Below are 15,755 nucleotides of genomic sequence, written 5' to 3' on the forward strand. Positions count from 1 at the left end.
TTCTCTACTTCGACGTGTACAAAGCAGGCCCAGCTGCCCCTGGCATCCCCTTTAACCACAAGGGAACATTTTACTTTGGGATTCTGCTTGTCAACATTACACAAGATCCTAGCCCAGGAGGAGGGCCAGCCAGTTCCCTGTGCCCCAGGGCAAGATGGCTCATAATATACCCATTTGATGGGATGGCCGGACACTTAAGGGTCATTTTGTTTCTCTTCCTAGACAATGCGGCTACAGCAAGGCCAGCCAGGACGGAGATGATGAGCTGTATTTCCACTGTAAGTAAGAGCTGAGCTGGGCCAAGCACAATTTGTAATGAGTTACTTATGTTTAATAATGATGTGACTGTCCCTGCATGTCACCTGATGATTGTCACAATGCAATAGTCTCCCTCGTTGAGTTGCTTCAAATAGTTGAATTGCTCTAATACTTCCATTTGAAATGTTGCCACTTTGTATTTTTTAAATATATATATATATTTTTTCCCCTTTAAATTTATTTATTATTTTGCTTTGAGCGTTAGCTCAGCAAAAACAAGACACTCTGGAGAGAACAGACTTGACAGCTTCATAACCCGATGTCCGTCCATCCTTAAATGCGAGGCGCCAAGCAATCTAGAGAAAGGCTGAGGCGCCAGGGGAAGGCTGGATGCTCTTAGCTTTCTGGAGGGCTGCATGAATTATTCTGTCAGCATTTCACACACAGATAGGAGAGAGAGAGATGTTTTGTTTTCACAAGGCACCGCTGCATTAGCAAGCTGTGCTGATTTCACAGGTACTTCTCCTCAAAGGAAATTCAAACGTCAAAACTGATAAATTTATTTGATTTCTGGCACGTGCCACTTCAGCATGCCCCCCCCCCCCCCCCCCCCCCCTCTGCTTTCTGAAGTATTTCAGAGGCGAGTCAGCCAGTTGGATCTTTAGCACGTTACATCCTGTTGGCCCAACACAAGCTGACTTCTGAAGGTTCAGACTAGCTCAGGTTTTCTTCATGTCCAGGGCAAAATTCTACCTAAATAAAGATCTTGGTGGTTTTCCAGCAGTGATGCTGCATCTCTTTGTCAGTAAATTAACCACCATCTGATTTGGCCGCTGCTGCCAAATCAAATGGGTTTAGGCTGCAACCATGGTAATATCTTTTGTAGAAATGTAATGTTAACTGCAGCCTCTATAAAGTACTTTGATAAAATACTAAAAGCATTCAGAAAATAATACCAGCAAAATATCTCGCTTATGTTTATTGCCTGCAAATGTTACAGCTAATTGTATTTGTTTCCATACACATATATTTGCCTATCGACACACTTCTGCGCAGTATACAACATACCACACATAAGAAAACCAAACGTACAAATAGACAGTCATCAAAGAATATTAATAAAAAAGCATAAACCCAAGTTGCCTGGATAGGAGAGTGTGATTCCTGGGTTCATAGGCGCCGACTCCGTGGGTGCTGTGGATGCTCGCGCACCCCCAATATTTCGCCCACCGGAAGATCGTTCACCCACCGGAAGTTCGTTCCCTCCCTCCCTCCTCCCATCGAGTTCCAGGTCCGCCCCCTCCCTCCAAATTTTAAAAGTCATCTATCTTACCTCTTCAGGGTTAGGGCGGCAGCAACGGTAAAAAGCATGCAGGCTTGGCTCGGTGCTTAGTTGTTTTCCCTTCTCTCTCTCTCAGCTCTGGTCCCACCCTTGCAGAAACAGGAAATGAGGGTAGGACCAGAGCTGAGAGAGAGAAGGGAAAACAACTAAGCACCGAGCCGAGCCTACGTGCTTTTTACCGCTGCTGCCGCCCTAACCCCGACGAGGTAAGATAGATGACTTTTAAAATTCGGAGGGAGGGGGCCTGGAACTGGGAGGGAGGGAGGGGGGACCCTGGAACTCGGAGGGGGAATGCACCACCTGTAAAAAAAAAATAAAAAAATTCAGTACCCCCAATCATTTTGAAATGTTGGCTCCTATGCCTGGGTTGCTGATGTGTAGATATTGCTCCCAATCTCAACAAAGTATTTTAACGCAGGTCACTGGTAAAATCGCTACAGATGAAAGCAGCGATTTGCCGAGTGTCTTGAAATTGTCCTGGTGGAGCCTGGTCGTGAGGATATGATTTCTGTGTCAAATGCAGAAGTAATCATTTCACATGTGAAAGGACGTCATAATGGAAGGCTGGATGAAGAGAAACATTTCATATTTTCATTTTGACCTGGGAACCAACATTTCCTTATGGCCCAGATTGTGCTTAAAGGAAAATATGAAAAGTTTTTATATTAAATACAATAAAACAGGAATCGGTCAGTGGTGTAGGGATTAGATCTATAATTAATAACATTTAAACAACATAAAGAGATACACAATATATCAGAAAAAAATTTTTTTTTGTTACATTTGTACCCTGCGCTTTCCCACTCATGGCAGGCTCAATGCGGCTTACATGGGGCAATGGAGGGTTAAGTGACTTGCCCAGAGTCACAAGGAGCAGCCTGTGCCTGAAGTGGGAATCAAACTCAGTTCCTCAGTTCCCCAGGACCAAAGTCCACCACCCTAACCACTAGGCCACTCCTCCACTAATCATGAATCATGACTTCTATTTAGATTATTGATAAATATATTTTTTTCTTGGTCTGTTTATGCTTTCCAAAAATGGTAGGACAAGGGGGCATGCGATGAAGCTGCAGTGTGGTAAATTTAAAACGAATCGGAGGAAATTTTTCTTCACTCAACGCGTAGTTAAACTCTGGAATTCGCTGCCAGAAAAGGTGGTTAAGGCCGTTAACTTAGCGGACTTCAAAAAAGGGTTGGACGGTTTCCTGTAGGAAGAAGCCATAGAATGTTATTGAATGGACAAGGGAATAATACAGTATTTCTAGGATGGGCGGGACAAATTGCTTGTTCTTTTGGCCGCTGTCGGTGACAGGGTGCTGGGCTCGATGGACCCTTGGTCTGTCCCAGCATGGCGATGCTTATGTACTTATATACAGTCTTTTGATATAATTTCAGGAAGAATGGAGGCAGATTCAGGAGAAACACCAAGAAATAAGAGGGTGCATGGCCCAGTATTCCAGGGGGGTGGAGGGGACAAAAAGCAAGAGAGAGAGAGAGCAGGAATTCCTAAGAAAAGCACAGAGGATCCTTCCCTGTCGGGTGAGAGAAGGGTAAAGCCCGGGATAAGCACCAAGGATCCGTAGTTTGAGGGGGGGCAGCCTCTCTCATAGACACTGGTCTATAACCAAGTGCCAACTTCACCCTCTGAGTGCCCCCAAAATAGCTGGTTTTCAGTTTAGCGCTAACCAGTTAAGTGCCCCGAAAATGACCAGTGATGTAACCGGCCAGGAGATGTTTCTAGCCAGTTAAATTGCTTAGAATATCAACCCCTTTCTCGTCATACCTAAGTAGAAACTTTTCATGCATGCTCTGCACAGATGAGTTGACCGTCTTCCCTCTTATTAATCTTGGGCATTATAAGAAGTCATTTCACTGTACAATAGAAATTGCACCACACGCGTTCCTTATAATTGTATCTGTTCTCAACTAGTAATTGGTGTCCTCACTTCTGCTGTTTAAGCAGATTCCATCTCCCCACCCTATCCGATTCCCCTGTGGTAATCACATGGCCATAAGTATTACCCGAGTCATTGAAAGTGTGGTGAAGATGGCACCACATCTTTGAAGACACATCTCTTCAACAAAGCCTTCAAAGAGAACCCTTAACGACACAAAATCACCACACCAACCCACCCAGATATCAAAATACACCTCTTACACTACCCTAACACCTTCTTCTCCAATTCCTCATCCAATCTCTGCTTATTACCGATTGTATCTAAGATCCTGTCAAGACTATGTCATAACAACACTCTGTAAGCCACATTGAGCCTGCAAATAGGTGGGAAAATGTGGGATACAAATGCAGTAAATAATAATAATAATAATAATTTTGTGTGTCTTTTCTACTGTGACATCCACTGGTATTAAATGGCTACGTTTCACAAATGCCTTGACTCATGGTTAGGAGGAGGAAAGGGTAGCAAATCTGTGAGACTCTGTGCCAGCAAATGATAAAGTGAGACGAGGTTTGTCATTGCACCCAGAACTCTTCCCACCATCTCTTCATGTCAACAGTAACAAACTGCATTAAGATGTGATGGCGCTCTGGATACCAGAGGTTTAAACAAGTTGTCATGTCCATTGTCCTTGTAAACCACTGCCAGTATGTCTCAGATACATCTAGAGCAGCCAATCTCGAAGGGCCAGTAATTCTCTCCTTGATTACAGTGTAATACAGTTAAAAACACCAGCACTGCAGAAACGGTGCTTGAACAAAAGGAGAAGCAAGAGGAGGTGGTATGGTTATCTGCCTTGCTGGAAGGGAGATGATTTCTCCCAAGGATTCAGTGAGAGGAGACAGATTATGGCTTCACGTTCCCTCCCCTGGCTTTTGGTAAATAGCATGTAGGACCCAGGGTTCTCTGTTCCCCTTCTGAAGTTGGGTGATCTGTGAAGTTGAAGAGCTCTGTTCTTCACTGGCTTGACTGATGCGCTTTCATTTGTCTTCAGTAGAGCGAGATCTAAAGACACTGAACAATCGTGACATGTGTGAATGTCTATGTAAAAGGGAAACCTGTCGGCATGGGCTGCCAGTTGTGCCTGCTTTGAAAAGCAGCAGCAAGGAAAGAGTGCAAATTAAGGACCACATCCCCCACCCACCACCCCCACCACCATTTCCTGCTTCTGTTTACACATTGTAGAAAGGATCCTTTCCTGCTCGGAGAATACAGAGCTCATTTTAGGATGTGTGCAAAGCTTTTACATATGTAAATGGCCAACACATGTAAATACGTGTTTAGTGAGCCTTTTGTAAAATACCTGTCCCAACATGGAAGTTGCATTTCCCACATAGACGTCCTGTGCAAGATTTTGTTCCATGTCGTTGCTTTCAATAATGTGAAGGAGAGTTGGGTGTGACTTGTCTTCCTTAATCATTTTCTTAAGTCCCATAACTCAGAGCAGTCTCAAGGCCATCTTCACACGTTCATGTGCGTTCTCTCTCTCTCTCTCTTTCATAGTTAAGATACCAACCAGACGGACCTACATTGATCCAGACACCTGTGAAGATCCCATGCAGGCTGTACATCTATTTGCCAAGGAGCTCGACATCTCCAGCATCAAAATTGAGAGAATCCTTGGAACAGGTATTACACAAACTGTCCTGCAGCGATCAAGCAAGACAGGAATAGAGACAGAGAGTACCAGGGGGGAGCTTACGTGTTCAAAGCCTGTGAGAAGGGTTAGAGCAAATGGGTACGAACCCAACAGTAACTGAACAAGAAAAATTCCCACGGAGGACCAACAGGAAGTGTGAGAACTGGGAAATGAAGGACAGCTGGACAAGCCACGGGTTCAACCAACCCACTTTATTCTTCGAACATGTAATGGAGACTCGACACGGCAACCGTGATTCGGCACACAAGATGAGGTGGTCCTGTGGGTGCGATCAAGGGGAGTAAAACAGTGCCAAACACTCTTTAACTGGGCAATAGACTCCTGAGGCAGGCATTGTGTGTGCCGAAACCCGGTTGCCCTGTCGAGTCTCCATAGACGTTTGAAGAATAAAGTGGATTGTTTGAACCAGTGGCTTGTCCAGCTGTCCTTCATTTTCCACTTTTCACACTTCCTTAGAGCAAATGCGTAACATTTAAACTCCACAGGTTTAAGTGCCAGTTCTGGCATTTAAATACAAGTACAAATCAACTTACGTCACCAGCTTTACGTATATAGGCACCCAATTATGGAATGCTCTACCCAAACAAGTAAAATCTACCCAGAACTACCTAAATCTCCGAAAATTATTGAAATCCGTATTGTTTGAGAAGGCATATTCCCCAGGTTTAACCTAACTTGAATTAACTATTACTATAAATTCAGATCCAAGGACAATAATTACCTGTTTATTATCACTTGCCTTTTTGATGTTTAATTGTTATTTTGTATCTTATTCTCAATTTGTATAATTGTTTTTCTTGGACTGTAGCTTGCACTACAGACTTTGTAAGCCACTTTGAGCCTGCGATCAGTGGGAAAATGTGGGATATAAATGTAATAATAAATAAATGATCTGGACAGCAACTGGTGCTGAATGTCTGTGCAGCGTGGGGAGTACCTCTGCTATACAGATGCAGGGAAATTCTATGCATTTATTTATTTAATTTATTTGATACTTGTATCCCGCATTATTCGAATGCAATTATTCAGCTCTATGTGGCTTACAGAAGTAATAAACAGTAGAAGTTAATGTACACTACACATTATGAAAACACACGTTTTTGGCACAGTAAAGCATTCTAACAGATGCCTTACATGCCTATTTCAAGAATAGCGCCTAAGTGTTTCTGTAGGGATCTGCAAAAGGGGACGGGACATTAGCTTAAAATGTGCTCCGTGTTGTAGAATAGTGAAGATCTGTGGCCAACTTTTATGCCAGTATTGAGACCTGGTTTTAGTTGGTGTAAATCCTCGCGCCCAAAGTTAAGCGCGGATCCTGGCACAACGCACCCTTCTATGAAGGGCACCAATCCTGGAATGCCTGTTCTAGAATACACCATTTTGAATGCCCTTTACCGAATCCAGCCCATAATGATGATAGTCGGATAACTCTCTTGAGTAAAGTTTCTGTCCTAACTTTATCTGGATCGTTATTTGGGTGGTAGTCTGAATAGCACCAGTAACGGGATGTGTTCCCACTCCTCCCACACATCACCCCTGTCCTATCCAGATAGAGCTCAGGCAGTTAGAAACATAGAAACATGATGGCTGATAAGAGCCAAATGACCCATCCAATCTGCCCATCCTCAGTAACCACTAACTCTTCCTTTCCTAAGGTATCCCACATGCTTGTCCCATGCTTTCTTAAATTCTGACACAGTCCTTGTCTCCACCATGCATCTATCACCCTTTCCGTAAATGAATACTTTCTTAGATTCCCCCATAAGCCTATTTCCTCTTAACTTCATCGTATACCCCCTCATTCCAGAGTTTCCCTTCATTTGAAAAAGGCTCAGCTCCTGTACATTAACGCTACTGAGGTATTTGGTGAAGATATCCAGTGGCATTATCTGTACAAAGTCACTGAACACTGAGGGACAGCCGGGGGGTAAACAATTTACCTGGATAACAACCGCTGTTATGCGAATAAATGTCACTGAATATGGGACCCAAAGCATAGTTGTCCTTGAGGAATGCGGCCAGATAAGACCTAAATCAGAGGAGGTGTAGCAGACTAATTTCCATCATTCTAATAATAAAAACAACACAGATCTCTGAAGACCCTACTCCACTCAACCAAACTGCAGGCAGTGGGAGATGGTTTGTTTCTACCTGCCCAAGGTATCCACATCTGCTCTCCTGGTCAGGCAGGGATTGTGTTGAAAAGGAACAACCCCTCTGAACTGTAGCACTCCGTCAAACAAAACTATGAGATATGTCAGAATTAAAGATAAGAAAAGAGAGCATATGGGATAATTCTTCACCCTCCAAGCAACACAGTGAAAGGACCACCACCACCCCGGTATACTCTGCCTCCATGTTGAATACTGAAAGACGCTTTTTAAAATTCCATATTTGCAGATTGCCCTGTTACCAAATGGCACGTAAACGTGAACAAAGTGTTATTATATTTTTCCATTATTGACTGAACTGAGTCAACAGGAAAGTAAAAGCGACTCAAACCAAAGACTGGATCTTGTAAGAAAAACGGACAGCCAGTTTCTAAATGCACAGATGACCCCAGCGAGATGCAGAGGGGCAGGAAACCAAAACCAACTGGAGAAACCTGCTAATGCCACATGATTGGTAATGCTGATGATAACAGCGGCCATCTCCAGCCAGAGAGTGAAGGGCATAGGAAATCCCTAAGGGTAGGCGTGAATAAATCCCAAGTGTGATTTCCTTGGATCATCTTTAGATTTTTTTCCCAGCATTTGGTTAATCTGATAGATTTTTCCAGTGTTTCGCGAATTGGGCAGCAAACCCCTTTTAAAGAAAATCACAGATTCATACTCGCGATCAAGAGTTTTTGCACCCATCTGATACATGGAACAGTGTTTTGGTGCATTTTGTGTACAAAAGTAAATCAGCAAAGCCTGTGGACAGAGAATGCGCCTATCTAAAACTGGGAAGCGTTGAATGAAAATGTAAGGTCATCTTCCTTCTAGGGGTGGAGGAGCAGCCTAGTGGTTAGTGCAGCGGACTTTGATCCTGGGGAACTGAGTTTGATTCCCACTGCAGCTCCTTGTGACTCTGGGCAAGTCACTTAACCCTCCATTGCCCCTGGTACAAAATAAGTACCTGAATATATGTAAACCGCTTTGAATGTAGTTGCAAAAAACTCAGAAAGGCGGTATATCAAGTCCCATTTCCCTTTCCCTATTGGAGATTCTAGATGGAATGTTGCTACTATTGAGATTCTGTTGCTGCTATTCAAGGTTCTACATGGAATGTTGCTAGTGGAGGAGTAGCCTAGTGGTTAGTGCAGCGGACTCTGATTCTGGGGAACTGGGTTCGATTCCCACTGCAGCTCCTTGTGACTCTGGGCAAGTCACTTAACCCTCCATTGCCCCTGGTACAAAATAAGTACCTGAATATATGCAAACCGCTTTGAATGTAGTTGCAAAAGCCTCAGAAAAGCGGTATATCAAGTCCCATTTCTATAGATATCTTTGACAAATGTTATTTTTGGTGTGATAACATGGTACTCTATCATCTTTATGCATAAAGAAGGGAAAAGTGAAAATCCTCCCCCCCCCCCCCCCCCCCCACTAAAGTTGCCAGTCGTGATTCTAAAGCAGGGGTTTTCAACCCGGTCCACAGGACACAATTAGCCAGTCAGGTTTTCAGAATATCCACAATGAATATGCATGAGATAAATTTGCTTGTTACTACCGTCATTCTATGCAAATCTATTTCATGCATACTCATTGTAGGTATGCTGAAAACCTGACTGGCTAGGAGTGTTCCGAGGACTGTGTCGAGAATCCCTGTTCTGACGTGTGGAACGCGGAAGACTCAGTCAATCCGAAGCCTGCACAAAGTTATTTTCAAGGCTGGGATTGTTAAAACCTTCCACAGTTGACTATCGTAAAACACCTCGGAAGATAGCAGAAGAAGAGTGGGTGCATTTAAAGGTCATTTTACTGACCCTGGTATCACGGTGGTGTTTTTTTTTTAATACATAGATTTTCTCTTGATAGAAAAATAGAATGAATTTGTGGAGAGAACCTACTTCAGATATTGATTTAATTAACACATGCCTCATTGAAATTATTCATTTTCCAAGGAGAGAGAAGGTATGTATAATAATTGTAATGATTTGTCATATGTATTACAAATATTGGAAAGTTAATGGATTAGAATGGCCCATCCAGAGGCGCACTTTATTAAATCCAAGCTAGGAATTAGCTTCCATGGCTGGCTCAACCTTGTTTTGTTCTTTAGAATGTGTATGTGGGGAGATGGGGTTAGGGATGGGCCAGGGACTGACCTAAAACTTAACTGGAGAGCGGCAAAACTCGGCCACTCATCAGGTAACATCTGTTTTAGTCAGGACAATGAAATAGCAAGCATCATTCACTCCAGAAGTATATTTAACAGGGCTGTTTACACACATAGCACCGCTGAATAGACAGATAAAATGCAGTGGCTGGTGCTTCTGAAAATTGGGCCGGTTACATCCTTGTGCATGATCATTTGTATTGCACTGGTGTTACATCGTTGATCATAAAGACGCCCCACTGTCGTTGACACTTTTTAAGAGCTTTCAGACCATGCAACTTGCTTCTAACATAGTCTGTGATGGCAAATAAAGACCTGAACGGTCCATCCAGTCTGCCCAACAAGATAAACTCATTTTACATGGCATGTGATACTTTATACCCGAGTTTGATTTGTCCTTGTCATTCTCAGGGCACAGACCGTAGAAGTCTGCCCAACTCTGTTCTTGTACTAAAAGTTCTGAAGATTCTGGAATCCTAAAGAGTTACAAGATTCTGGAATCCCAATTGGTAGCAACATTCCATGTAGAACCCCAAAGAGTAACATTGTAAATGACAGCAGATAAAGACCTTATGGTCCATCAAGTCTGCCCAACAAGATAAACTCATTTCACATGGCATGTGATAACTTTATACCCAAGTTTGATTTGTCCTTGCTATTCTCAGGGCACAAACCTGCGAAGTCTGCCCAGCACTCTTCTTCTATTAAAAGTTCTGAAGCTAACATCGAAGCCCCTTAAAATTTACACTCCAGCCCATCCATATCTATTCAGTCACGATCAGGGCAAAGACTGTAGAAGTCTGCCCAGCACTGGTTTTGCTTCCCAATTACCGGCGTTGCCACCCAATCTCCACTAAGAATCTGTGGATCCATTCCTTCTAAACAGGAGTCCTTTGTGTTTATCCCACTCGTGTTTGATTTCCGTTACCATTTTCATCTCCACCACCTCCTACAGGAGGGCGTTCCATGTATCCACCACCCTCTTCTAAGTTTGGGAGGACTGAGTAAGGATGGTGTGAGTTGGCTCACCCATGAGCTGAAAGGTTCTGAGAATGGCAGAGGTAGAATATTCAGAGGGGTTTAAGGGAGCAGGAGAGGCTCCTGCCAGCTGAAACCCTACTCAGTGGGCCAAGAGGGGGATAGTCAGCAGCACTTATCCAGGGCAGGGCTATTAAATTCCCCCTTTGACCCCCACAGCACTGTCCAGTTAGTGGCAGGGTGGTCTTTGGATGGAGTCAGGATGGACCCAGAAGATGCATGGGTTCCAGTGATAGTATTGGTGCCTATTTTCCATAAATACGTTCATAAGGCAGTCCTATCGCAGTCAGTGAGGAATCCAGTTGTATTTCTAGGGCTGACAGCTGCTACTTGAAAGTCTGAATGATAAATAATGAAGATTGGTCGGCAGTGGAAAACAGCTGTGACAAGCAGCCCCTTGGGTTTTCAGGATATCCAAATGAGTATGCATAGTTAAGTAGGCGGGTAGCCGTTCCAAATATTAGCCAGCACCCACGTACCATTTGGGTTAGCCAAGGACCTGGAATTCAATGCCATTGCCCAGACGCGGCTCAGGCTTCAGTATCCGGGTCTCATTCAGCCTGCAGCTGTCAGCGGCTTTAAAAGTGCTGACCGCCGTGGGCTGAATATCACCCGGAAAATAAATTGTCCAGTTGGCCGGTTCCTGTTGGGACCCCATCTCTCTCTCTCTCCCTTCATGCCGAGAGAAAGTTGATTCAGCAAAAAAAAAAAACTTTCTTACCTCAGCATTACTTGAGTTGTGGGCTAATTAGGGAAATACAAGGCAGCTAATTGAGGCTGTTAAAATGAATATTGTATATGAAATTTCTGAATATATTATATAACCAGCTGCTGCAGTGGGGGCTAACGTGCCTTTTTCCTAAAGAGAAGCTCATTTGCAGTAATGGTGGCGGGTACAGAAAAGGAAACCAACGCCAGCTATTTCTCGGGGCTGCTCCTGCAGGCTGTTAGTCACAGCTCTGCTGGCTGGTGAGAGCTAATGGATTAATGCAGCTGCACAGAGTGAAAACAAAGGTAGTTACAACATACAAAGTGCTAAACGCAGCTGCCAGAAAATCTGCAGCGTTTTGCTTTTGTGGAATTTCTCCTTGTGCCGATCATCTGCCTCTTGTCAAGTAGGCAGCATTGCCGGTGTGCCTGGGCCAAGACCTTTCTCCCGCTAACCGTGCTGCATTCTGTCTCTTTCACAGGGGAATTTGGTGAGGTTTGCAAAGGTTGTCTAAAGCTGCCCAGCAAGAGGGAGCTGCCAGTGGCGATAAAGACCCTCCGAGCTGGATGCTCAGACAAGCAGAAACGCACCTTCCTGGCAGAGGCAAGCATCATGGGTCAGTTCGATCACCCCAACATCATCCGCCTGGAAGGAGTAATCACAGGGGGTAGGTACCAGAAGGCAGAGAGAGGCAGCAGGCTTTGACCCTAGTCACACTGTTATCAGCACCTTTAGTAGGGGAGAAATAGTCCTGATGGACTCCTTAGGGGGTTCTGGGGATTACTTATGTGTTCTGTGTTGACCAAGGGCAGAATGTCAACAGATGTCAGCCACAAAGGTGCTCGTCAGGACATCTACTTTAATAAGCAGGCCACGTGGTATCTGCTTCATTGCACACGGTTCACAGTTTGTTACGCTGCGACACAGGCTCTGACAGGAATATTGCTGGTAAGGCACACTTCCAGACTCTCATCAACAGAAGAAGAGATACTAGTGACCTGTAGAGGTCAGCAGTTTTTTCAACTCTCACTTTTAGGGTAAGAAAAAATAGTCCTGAGTAATAACCCAGATCGTTGTCCGTGGTGCTGAAAATCAAAGCTCTCTGGGCAAGTTCCTGCTCTATCCCCAGACCATCCCCATACTATCCAGATGTGCTGTGGTGGTCAAAGGAAATATTCGGCGACACTGACCGGATGGTACCACCAAATAGTGTTCTTGCTTGGACTTATCCAGTTCGCAGATTCTGCCAACTGGATAAACCCTTTTCAATGTGAACCCCAAAATATCTGCATTATTACAGTGCTGTGTTGATAACCCTCTGCTGGACCCGTTCTTTTAGTTTATCTTGAGTTACACCTCTAGTTGAAGGGTGGTGGTCCTGATGGATTGATTCGTTTATGTCTGATTGATTAATCGCCTCGCCTGTAGGGTCATGGCATTTGCACAAATAATAAAAGTAACAGTTGTACAACACAGAAAATACAAATCGACTCTGGAATTCGTTGCTGGAGAATGTGGTTAAGGTGGTTAGCTTAGCAGAGTTTAAGAAAGGTTTGGACGGCTTCCTGAAGGAAAAGGCCATAGAATGTTATTAAAGGGACTTAGGGAAAAATCCACTATTCCTGGGACATACAGTACAAAATGCTTTGCTCCGTGGATCTTGTCGGGTGATTGTGACCTGGATTGGTCACTGTCGGAGACAGGGTGCTGAGTTAGATGGACCTTTGGTCTGTCCCAGTGTGGCGATGCTTATGTCTTAAGTGTCTAATGGAGGAGTAGTACAGTGGCCTGAGAACCAGAGGGACCCAGGTTTGATTCCCACTGCAGCTCTTTGTGATTCTGGGTAAGTCACTTAATTCTCCATTGCCCCAGGTACAAAATAAGTAAAACCACTTTGATTGTAACTACAGAAAGGTGGTATAATCAAATCCCATCTTCTTTCCCTTTAAATAGCTTTTCATGGAATCTGTCAAGCTGTTTCAGCCAAAATGGCAGTACCCTCCTGAGAACCCGCACCATGACAATCTGTCTCTGTGAACAGTAGAAAAGTTGCACCCTAGTTGAGAGAATTTAGTTACGTCTTCTGAAGAAGTAGGGTCTTCAGAGGCCACCTAAAGCCAAGGTATTCCCCTTCCAGAATTCGGGAGAGAATTCTGTGATACTAGAGCCACACATGAGAACATGCATGCATAATTCCACTTGGAGACACGGCCACGTGGCAGGTACTTTCCATGGTTACAGGTGATGTGAAGGCCAAGCATGTAGGTTTGCACACAGGAAAGGTTAAGAGGCTTGGTTGAATCGGAGAGTGGACAAAGTAAGCCTGAGGTAACTGGGTTGGAACCCTGTACTCTCTAACCACTTGGCCGTGCCTTCCGCCTCATCTGTTTCTCCCCCTTTGGACTTTTCTGGGGTTTGCTATAAAATTAGCAAGGAGTTCAGAGATGTATACTGGCCTTGCTGCATTTGTTGGGAAGCATTTTGTCCTGTGTTTTGGCTAGGGACTTGGCCAGTGAACGTCCATGGTAGGATGCTGTGCATCACCGACTCCCCCCCCCCCCCCCACACACAAACACAGACACACTTTGCAAGTAGGATACTGCTCTTAAAATGGAACAATTTGCAGAACCATGTTCAGTGTCAGATAACCCTGATCGGATTTCTGTAGCAACAGTACCGTCTCATTTACATGGCAATTCAAGCGCTGTGGAAACAAATTATCATGCAGAATGGTTCTTGTTTTCTTAATTACTGTCTTGGAGTTTGTCATTATCGCGAATGAGCCTTTGAGTGCTCGTTACCTTTGACCTCATCTGGGCGCCTGCATTTCATTTCAGCTGAAGAAAGGGGGTAGGATTAGCTGCTTTCTGCAAGAACAAGAGTCCTGCAAATGAGAATGTAGAAGGAGAAGCCGCTGTAGGGTGACTATCTAGACTCATCTGTTCCTGAAGTGCTGGAGTTGATAGTGTAATTAGGACAATTAAAGCACCTATGCAGAGGTGGAAAAAACCAGACCAGATGGAAGAGACAAACTATCCTAATGCTTAGTTCTTTTTGAGTAGACTTCTGGCTGTTTGTGTGACATATTTGCTAAAGATTGTTGCTAGCTTGGATTGATGCCAATTTAGACTGCATCCATGATCATTTATTTATTTAGATTTTGCTCACACCTTTTTCAGTAGTAGCTCAAGGTGACTTAGATTCATGTACTCTAGATATTTCTCTGTCCCAGGAGGGCTCACAATCTAAGTTTGTACCTGAGGCAATGGAGGGTTACGTGACTTGCCCAAGGTCACAAGGAGCAGCAGAGGGATTTGAACTGGCCACCTCTGGATTGCAAGACTGGTGCTCTAACCACTAGGCCACTCCTCCAAGCGAGTAAAGCGTTGACAGCTGTGATCACTCATCAGTGCTTTCTGCATGAAAAGGACATGGGGTCCAGGAACGTCCTCGTGTAAAGCAGTGATCGACTGTTCCCTCCTGTTGGCGTTGCCCATTGGCCACAGGTGCAACGGCAGTACAAGATCAGCTTATGCCGAACCTGCCCTGGAGGCACCCCAGCCAGTCAGTATATCCACAATGAATATTCATGAGGTAGACATGCATACAGTGGAGGCAGTGTATGCAAATCTGTCTCATGAATATTCATTGTGGGTATCCTGAAAACCTGACTGGCTGGGGTGCCTCCGGGACCAGGTTTGGGAACCACTTGCTTATGGTATGGGATAGCCTTTGCTCTCTGGACACTCAGCCCTGTTAGTACTGGAGAGGAGCCAACTTAACTCAAGTCTGCACTGAGTAAGTGATCAGTTGGTTCTACTGGCTGGGGTGCCTCCGGGACCAGGTTTGGGAACCACTTGCTTATGGTATGGATAGCCTTTGCTCTCTGGACACTCAGCCCTGTTAGTACTGGAGAGGAGCCAACTTAACTCAAGTCTGCACTGAGTAAGTGATCAGTTGGTACTCTCTATACATTGTTCTCCGTTCTGAGTGGCTCGGCATCTCATTCGGTGCAGCCGTGGCAGTGCTGCACAGCCTGTTCCAGCCTGCCCAGCTTCAGTTTCCTACCATCACCTTTTGCAGTCTGATATGAAGTGTGCCATTGTTCATGCTTCCATTTAAATTGGCAGCTCTAACTGTGATAATTAGGTAGCTATAAAGACGAACTAGCTGCTTTAGCTATTTTCGTGATTGCAAAATTGCACATGTCCCTTGATCTGGGGGCACTCGTAGTGGCTCAGGAGAGCAGTTCAGCAGCAGAAGCGAGTACCAGTGGAAAAATGAGACAAGTGGAGGAAATTCTATAAATCTGCACCAAAAGCTAGATCTCAAAATGTTAGACGCTGAACACGAATTCTGTAACAGGAACCGAGCGCCCAGATTTGATTTATGAAATACTAACTCAGGATTTACACGCCAGCATTTAGGTGCGCCTGCTTACGCCATATCTATTATTCTATAATGTGT

General features: G+C 44.5%; 1 protein-coding gene across 1 annotated transcript in view; it reads left to right on the top strand.

Moving 5' to 3' along the window:
- LOC115481022 (ephrin type-A receptor 7-like) overlaps positions 1–15,755 on the top strand; it is a 150,578-nt gene that overhangs the window by 116,441 nt on the left and 18,382 nt on the right. Inside the window, 3 exon segments of the mRNA XM_030220006.1 lie at positions 223–278; positions 5,062–5,187; positions 11,770–11,955. Of these exon segments, the coding sequence (XP_030075866.1) occupies positions 223–278; positions 5,062–5,187; positions 11,770–11,955 (368 nt within the window).

Source organism: Microcaecilia unicolor, chromosome 11 (assembly GCF_901765095.1).
Source record: "Microcaecilia unicolor chromosome 11, aMicUni1.1, whole genome shotgun sequence".
Lineage (NCBI taxonomy): Eukaryota > Metazoa > Chordata > Amphibia > Gymnophiona > Siphonopidae > Microcaecilia > Microcaecilia unicolor.